Source organism: Oryx dammah, unplaced genomic scaffold (assembly GCF_014754425.2).
Source record: "Oryx dammah isolate SB20612 unplaced genomic scaffold, SCBI_Odam_1.1 HiC_scaffold_15, whole genome shotgun sequence".
Taxonomy (NCBI): Eukaryota; Metazoa; Chordata; class Mammalia; order Artiodactyla; family Bovidae; genus Oryx; species Oryx dammah.
In genome coordinates, this window is record NW_024070199.1 from 39,160,885 (window position 1) to 39,169,233 (window position 8,349).

General features: G+C 54.1%; 1 protein-coding gene across 2 annotated transcripts in view; it reads left to right on the forward strand.

The window, feature by feature from the left end:
* LOC120874553 (inner centromere protein) overlaps window positions 1-8,349 on the forward strand; it is a 28,196-nt gene that overhangs the window by 14,071 nt on the left and 5,776 nt on the right. The window contains exons 10-15 of one of the 2 annotated variants that reach the window (XM_040256004.1): window positions 249-383; window positions 837-848; window positions 6,426-6,535; window positions 6,606-6,726; window positions 7,049-7,171; window positions 8,196-8,349. The exon at window positions 8,196-8,349 is cut by the window's right edge and continues 106 nt beyond it. In XM_040256004.1, coding sequence (XP_040111938.1) covers window positions 249-383; window positions 837-848; window positions 6,426-6,535; window positions 6,606-6,726; window positions 7,049-7,171; window positions 8,196-8,349 — 655 coding nt within the window. The remainder of the gene's footprint in view (window positions 1-248; window positions 384-836; window positions 849-6,425; window positions 6,536-6,605; window positions 6,727-7,048; window positions 7,172-8,195) is intronic. The other variant, XM_040256005.1, reaches the window with a different exon arrangement.

Below are 8,349 nucleotides of genomic sequence, written 5' to 3' on the forward strand. Positions count from 1 at the left end.
GTCTGTCTGTCCCGGCCCCTGGGGTCTGGCCCTGGTCTGTCTGTCCCGCCCCTGGGGTCTGACGGTTGGTCTGTCTGGCCCACCCCCTGGGGTCTGACCCTGGTCTGTCTGTCCCGCCCCCGGGGTCTGACCCTGGTCTGTCTGTCCGCCCCCGGGGTCTGACCCTGGTCTGTCTGTCTCTCCCCCTGGGGTCTGACCCTGCTCTGTCTGTCCCGACCCCCGGGGCCTGACCGTGGTCCCGTCTGCAGGTGGTGCGGCCCCTCCGGACCTTCCTACACACCGTGCAGAGGAACCAGATGCTCATGACCCCGACCTCGACCCCCCACGGCAACATCATGAAATCCTTCATCAAGCGCAACACTCCCCTGCGCGTGGACCCCAAGGTGAGGAGCTGCCAGGGTCTGGGCCAAGGCAGGTTGTGGCCTGGCCCACCAGTCAGGGGCCAACTCGAGACTCTGTGGCCCTGGGTTGCCTCGACCTTGGGGACTGTCCCATCCCCTTGGGCTCTGCCTGGCCGCCTCATGGCTTGGCTGGCTCCGGGTGGCCTCCCAGGTCCTCGGTCCTGGGCCAGAAAGTTACAGAACTGACCTGGCCAGCCGCCACCATGACCGTCCATCCCCACACACACACTGTTCCCTCCCGGTGGCCTGAGTAGTTAAAGTGAAGGACACATATGGACACTGATTTGCTGGGGGTGAGGGCTGGGTATGCCAGAGGAGGTGATGGAGACGCTGGTGAGAGGTGGGCAGGCGTCACCAGGAGGGTGGTCTGCCTTCCAGGTCTCCCCCAACCTGGCATTAACTCTTGGCTTTTTCCCTGTCTCCTCTCCTCCACAGAGCAGCTTTGTTGTAAGTAAGGCCTTCCCCTTCCTCGTAACCTAGCTCCACGCAGCACTTATCCGCTGTGGCCCTGTCTCCGTGAAACTGACAGCACCTGTAGAGGCACTAACATCATCAATGGGAGCGTTAAGGGGAGCCAGAGGAGGGAGGTGAAGCCGAGGTGCTGGCAGGCTGACCCAGCAGAGCCTGCCTGGGAGGAGGAGTCTCAGAGCCTCCCTGAGGCAGGAGGCAGCAGAGGGGGTGTGACCTGCGGCCTGTCCCCGGGGCCACATCTTGCACTGTCTCCCCACCTCCCCGGCCACCTCCTTCTGGCCTCCCTCCCTCCCGCTTCCCTGTTGCTGGGCTCATCCTCAGGGTCTGGGGCTGCGAAGAGAACAGACAAGGCTTCTCTGATCCCAGGCCACCGAGATTTACTGGGTCGCAGACCTAAGCTGCTGCCTTGAGGGGCAGGCAGTGCGGGGAAAGGAGGGCCGGGTCCTCCGGGTGACACTTTCTGGAACAGTCAGTGTCATCCCTTCAGAAAGAAAGCCACAGGAGCTGTTCTCTTCTCAGGTGTCCCAGAGCCAAGCTGGATGGCCGGCCGTGTGCAGGGAGCCGTGGAGCACTGGGACCGGCTTGGGCCGCGGTCCTGGCTCCCGGGGTCTCCTGCGCAGCTGCGGAGCTGCAGTCCCCGTAGTCCTTCAGTGTCCACTGGCGCTTTAAAGGCCTCCTACCAGGAGGGCTTCTGCCTCTAGCCGAGGGTCTTAGGGCCTCAGCTTGGCAGTCAAGGGGCTTCCCCACAGCTGGACAGGCAGGCCCTGAACTTGCCTCTCCTGCAAGAAGGCTGGTCCCATCTGGATGGACAGGGCCGGGGCGTGCCATCCAGTATGCCAGGGAGCAGCTGTGTGGTCCTTAAGCACCTGTTTTTGTGCCAGGGCCCTGCTGGGCATCTGTGCCTGCAGCAGTGAACCAGCCCTGGGCTTGTTCCTCCTACGAGGAACTACCCGTGCCCCACCCAGACTGCTTGGAGCCTCACAGGGCCCGTGGGGATGACCAAGGGATTCAGGAGGCTGCCCTTCCCAGCTGTGGGGAGCCCAGGTCTCTGCACGGGGCATCTGGTGGGGAGGACAGTCCTCAAAGAGACCAAGGGACCTACACAGGTCTCTGTGGCCTTGGACTGGTTTCCTAACCTCTGGGCCTACATTTCCTTGGCTATGAAATGTGGAGACAGTGGTCCATTCGTGCAGACCCAATGAACCAAAGAGAAATGTGTGTCAAGCCCCCAGCACAGGGCTCGGCATGGAATGGTTTGATGAATGGCAGAGACGCTGCTCAGTTGAGGCCCCTGGAGGCAGAAGGGGCTGTGCAAGCTTTTGGATTCTTCCTGCTCTCTGCCCTGGCCTTGATGGGGGCCTCTGGGGAGCAGCCCACCTCTCAGGGTTGGGGCAGAGAGGAAGCACGGGTTCTATGGCTTAAGTAACTCTTGTTTTCGTTTTGTGAGATTCACAATGCAACAGGATAAATTCTGTGACCTGGACTTGGAAATCCTAACACCTGAACTTCAGGAAAAGAGCCTGTTTTTCTGAGCTCTGCTGGGAACAGGAGTCTGGCACATGGGGAGGGTGGGGTAGAAAGAAAGGGTGGGCACTCTCTGGGTGCCACATGACCTTTGTTTCCCCGGTGCTTTCCTCACAGGCCAGCAGACGGGGTGGCCTCTCACTAGTTTCCCCTGGGTCTGGGTGTTTGGAGAGCAAAAGGCCACCTGCTCCTTCCCTGAGGGGGCCTCCTGAAGGCCAGCGCCCTCCTCCAGCCTGGCTCCTATGGCTCAGCGTCATCTCTGTTTCCATTTCTCTCTCCATCTTCTAAAAAAAAAAAAAAAACTTTTATATTAAAAAAACAAACTTTACAGTAAAATTTATGTTAAAAATGATCATACGGTAAAATCTATACTTTGTGAAAGTATAGGTTTATGTAACCCCCTGCCACAGTTGGGGTGCAGAGCAGTTCCATCCCCTCCCCTCCCCGCCCAAAACTCTGTGCCCCACTCACAGCCCAGGTTCTCCATCATTATAGTTTTGGCCTTTTGAGACTGTCATGAGGGGAATCATGACAGGTGACCTCTTGAGATTGGCATCTCAGCCATTACATTTGAAGTCAGTTTCTGGTAGACAGCATATAGTTGAGTCATGGTGGTTTGGTTTTGTTTTTTCTTTTTAAAATCTAACAACGTCTGATTTATTTTGTTGTACGTTCGGATTTAAGGATTTAAGTCTACTGTTTTATTATTGTCAGCTGTTACCATTATTTTTTTTTCTTCTGTTTCCTTTTCTTGCCTTCTTCTGGGGCTCCCTTGAACATTTTTTAGTATTCCATTTTAATTTGTCTTCCACAATTTGGACTGTATCATTTTGAGTGTTTTTTGGTGTGTGTTGTGAGGCATTACAAACTTGCACAGTCACTTTGGCATCTGTGTCTTATCAATTACCTGTAGGCGCCTTGACTCCCCGCTGTGTGTGAACCTTGTCTTACGTATTTCATCTCCATACATCGACAGCCCTGGCAGAATAATTTTTGCTTTCAACTATCAAAGATTTTAAAGAAACTCAAGAGGAAAGGAAGTCTGTTGATACTTACCCAGATATTTATCATTTTTGTTCTTCATTTTTGATGTTTTCTTCTGCTATCATTTCTCTTCCATCTGGAAAACACACTTTAGCAATTTTTTGAGAACAAGTCTGCTGGCAGCAAATTCTCTAGTTTTCCTTTGTCTGAGAAAGTTCATTTGTGAAGGATATTTTCACTGAATAAGTGGAATTCTCGAATAACAGTTCTTTCCTTTTAGCAATCTTAAAATGTGCCATTTCTGTCTGGCCTCCATACTTTCTGATGTCAGTCAAATGATTGCTCCCTGTTAGATAATGTGTCTTTTTTTCTGGTGCTTGCTTTGCAGGTTTTTTCCCTTTGTATTAAGTGGTTTTTGTGTTTGTTTTCAAGCTATGTGGAGTCTGCGTTGCGGCGTGCAGGCTTTCTCCTGTGCAGGTGGGGGCTGCTCTCTCGTTGTGGCGTGCGGGCTTCTCACTGCCGTGGCTTTCCTTATCGTGGAGCACGGGCTCTGGGCTCGTGGGCCTCAGCAGTCGTGGCGTGTGGGCTCAGCAGTTATGGGTTCCGGGCTCTGGGCATGTGGGCCTCAGCAGTTGTGGCGCGTGGGCTCAGCAGCTACGGGTTCCGGGCTCTGGGCACGTGGGCCTCAGCAGTCGTGGCGCGTGACTTTAGCAGTTATGGGTTCCGGGCTCTGGAGCGCAGGCTCAGTAGCTGTGGCACGTGGGCTTAGCTGATCCACAGCGTTCGGGATCCTCCCAGCCCAGGGATCGAACCCATGTCTCCTATATTGGCAGGTGGATTCTTTACCACTCAGTCATCAGGGAAGCCCTGTATTACTGAGTTATTAGCAGTTTGATTCTTTTCTGGCTGGGTATGTGTATCCTTGGGTTTATCCTGTTTAAGTTTTGATGACCTCAGCTTCTCTGGTGGCTTAGACAGTAAAGCGCCTGCCTGCAGTGTGGAAGACCCAGGTTTGATCCCTAGGTTGGGAAGATCCCCTGGAGAAGGAAATGGCAACCCACTCCAGTACTCTTGCCTGGAAAATCCCACGGACTGAGGAGCCTGGTGGGCTATAGTCCATGGGGTCGCAAAGAGTCGGACGTGACTGAGTGACTTCACTTCACTTCACTTCACTTTAATCTGTAGATTTATATCTTTCAGCAACTCTGGGCATTTTCAGCCATTATTTCTTCAAGGTTTGGTTTTTTTTCTCCCCAGCATTTCATAAACCTTTTGTTGTCATCCTACAGTTCCTTCAGGGTCTGTTAATTTTTCTTCAATATCTTTTCTCTCTGTGCTTAGACTGGATTCATTTTATTGATTTATCTTCAAGTTTTCTCCATTCTGCTGTTGGGTCTATGCACTGAAATTCTTTTTCAGTTACTGTATTTTTAGTTCCAAAATTTCCATTTGATTCTTCTTTAGATCTTTCAGTTGCTGAGAGTTTTTATTTTTCTAGTTTCTTAAGAATCCTCTGATGACTTATTAAAGCATTTTTGTCATAGCTGCGTTAAAGTCTTTGTCAGGTAATTCCAACATGTCGTCTTGGCATTGGTGTCTGTTGATTGATTTTCCCATGGGAGTTAAGATTTCCCTGGTTCTTTTATGCTGAGTAATTTGGGATCGCATCCTGCACATTTTGAATATGATGTTAGGAGTGAGTTAAAGTTGCTCAGTCATATCCAACCGACTCTTTGCAACCCCATGGGCTGTAGCCTGCCAGGCTCCTCTGTCCATGGAATTCTCCAGGCAAGAAAACTGCCATTCCCTTCTCCAGGGGATCTTCCTGACCCGGGGATCAAACCTGGGTCTCCTGTGTTGCAAGCAGATTCTTTACTGTCTGAGCCACCAGGAAGCCCTGTGTTGGGAGACTGGGTCTTGTTTAAGTCTTATGGAGAAGTTAAGTCTTATTGTTTGCTTTAGTGGCAATCTGCTGGTCCCGGCTGTGGTTCCAGCGTCAGTTCAGATTTCCAAGCCTTCACAGTGCTGTTTGGACCTGTCCAGGTGCACCAGTCAGGGATCAGGCTGGGATCTGGCAGGTGGCCTGTGGCTTTAGTTCTCAAAGTTTCAGGTGTGATAGTGCAGGGTTGAACCCGTGTCTCCTGCACTGACAGGCAGATTCTTCACCACTGAAGAAGCAGCCCTGAAACAACTAACACTTTTTAAAAGTTGTTTTTGAAATTATTATGTAGCCGTATCATAAGAAGTGTGAAAAATAAAGAGAAAAAATGGCACCTCTCATCTACCTCTGCAGCCTATAGTAAACCTCTGTTAGCATATGGCAGTATTATCTTTCCTTTTTTTTTCAACTGTTAGGAAATAGTTAATACACATAAAAGTATGTGTGTACGGTCATATTACACATATAATAAAAAATTAATACATGTACCCAGGGGCTTCCCTTGTGGCTCAGCTGGTAAAGAATCCACCTGCAATGTGGGAGACCTGGGTTCAATCCTTGGGTTGGAAAGATCCTCTGGAGACGAGAACGGCTACCCATTCCAGTATTCTGGCCTGGAGAATTCCATGGACTGTATAGTCTATGGGGTCGCAAAGAGTCGGACAGGACTAAGCGACTTTGAGGTTCACCCACCCACCCCCTTAAATAGAACATTAACAGTAACTTTCAAAACTGCCTTTCTGTCCCTTCCCAATCCAGTTCTTTCAAATATACTTTTTACATAGCTAGACTCAGAGCATACATCCAATGTTGAGCCTGACTCTTGTGTTTCCCAGGACTTTCCCAGGCCCAGGTGAGGGCACGTGTGTCTCAGGCCCCTGGGAGGCCTTTGGATTCCCCCAGAAGAGAGACTGAAGCCCAAGGCCTCCATCTGGGTGGGAATGGAGGCCCTTTTGGGGTGACTTTGCCTCTCAGAAGCAGTCTGGTGCTGCTGCCTGTCTGGTGGGGTTGGGGAGGATTGCTGTGGGGGTCCCAGGGCAACGTCTGGGGGTCGTCCTGGCCCAGCACCGGGCTGTGCTCGCTCACTCCCTACCCCTCCACCCCAGGAGAAAGAGCGGCAGCGCCTGGAGAACCTGCGGCGGAAGGAGGAGGCCGAGCAGCTCCGCAGGCAGAAGGTGGAGGAGGACAAGCGCCGGCGGCTGGAGGAGGTGAAGCTGTAAGTGCCTCCATGCCCTGCAGCCCACCCAGCCTCGCTGGACCCCCGTGACCACCCTGTGTGCCCACAGGAAGCGCGAGGAGCGCCTCCGCAAGGTGCTGCAGGCCCGGGAGCGGGTGGAGCAGATGAAGGAGGAGAAGAAGAAGCAGATCGAGCAGAAGTTTGCTCAGATCGACGAGAAGACGGAGAAGGTGCGGGCCTGGGCTGTGTGTGGGCGGCAGCTCAGTGGACTGGACCCATGGGGACCTTACCGGTCTCCTGCCCCATATCCTTCTCCTGTCCGTCATGGGCCCTGCAGTTCTGAGCCACGTGCAGGGTGGAAGGTCTGCTCTGGGGCGAGCACAGCCCTGTGCTCCTGGCGGGAGTGCCTCCTGGCTGCCCCCTCCCCAGGGCTGTGGGAGCAAGCCGGGTCCATAGGACTCAGAGTATCTGTCACACAGAGTACCAAGCCCCACTCCATAGGGTTGAGTGAGGGGGGCTGTTCCAATGGGCATCTGGGCTTGGGCTCTGCAGGCCAAGGAGGAGCGGCTGGCAGAGGAGAAGGCCAGAAAGAAGGCAGCAGCTAAGAAGATGGAGGAAGTGGAGGCGCGCAGGAAGCAGGAGGAGGAGGCGCGGAGGCTCAAGTGGCTGCAGCAGGTGTGAGCGCGGGCGCGGCCGCAGGGAAGAGGTGGGGGAGTCTGCAGGGCCCGAGGACCGCCGGGCACATGCCACTCCATCAGGTTGATCCCGGTGGATCTTGTCGCCTCAAGCTCGGAAGGAGGTTCAGCAGAGGCTGTGGAGATGGGGATGGTGACAGCGACCTGCCTTGTGTTTTCTGCAGAGGCAGCAGTTTGAGGGCTAAGTCCATGGCCTTGGGAGCCAGACTTCCAATTTCATTTCTGCCCTCTGTTGGCTGTGTGACCTTGGGTGGGTTCCTTGACCTCTCTGTGCTTCATTTCCTTCAGGTAACAGTGGTATCTACTTGGTAGGGTTATTGTGAGGATTACGATTACAGGGCTCCCCTGGTGGCTCAGATGGTAAAGAATCCACCTGCAATGTGGGAGACCTGGGTTTGACCCCTGGGTCAGGAAGACCCCCTGGAGAAGTGAATGGCAACCCACTCCAGTGTTTGTGCCTGGAGAATCCCTAGGGACAGAGGAGCCTGGCGAACTACAGTCTGTGGGGACGCAAAGAGTCGGACAGGGCTGAGCAGCTAAGCACAGCACATGAGATTACAGGCCCACCTGTCCTGAGAACCGTCAGTCTTACAACTCTAGGGAATGCAGATCTGTCCTGTGGGGTTACAGGACTAGTGGCTGAAACGTATGAAGTGTTTACATAGTGCCAGGCACTGTTCTGAGTGCGTCGTGCATATAAACCCAGCAGGCTCATGAGGCATGGGCGTAACTGTTGTCCATGTTTGATCAATGAGGACAGACCAGGCCAGAGGGCTTGTGTGACCCGCCCAGTGTCCCCCAGCTCCAGGGTCTGGCTCCAGGCTGTAAACACGCTGCAGCAGCAAGAGTTGTCGCCGGATGCCTCTCAGGCTGGTCACGGAGCTCCCTGTGGACGGGGCTTTGGTGGAGTGTCCTGGGCTCACGCCGCTCTTCCTCCCCGGACGCTCTGTGGCCCCTGCAGCCCGGGCTGGCCCGGGGGCCCTGACCGCGCTCCCTGTTGACAGGAGGAGGAGGAGCGGCGGCACCAGGAGCTGCTGCAAAAGAGGAGGGAGGAGGAGCAGGAGCGGCTGCGGAAGGCGGCCGAGGCCAGGAGGCTGGCAGAGCAGCGGGAGCAGGAGCGGCTGCGGGAGCAGGAGCGGCTGCGGGAGCAGGAGCGGC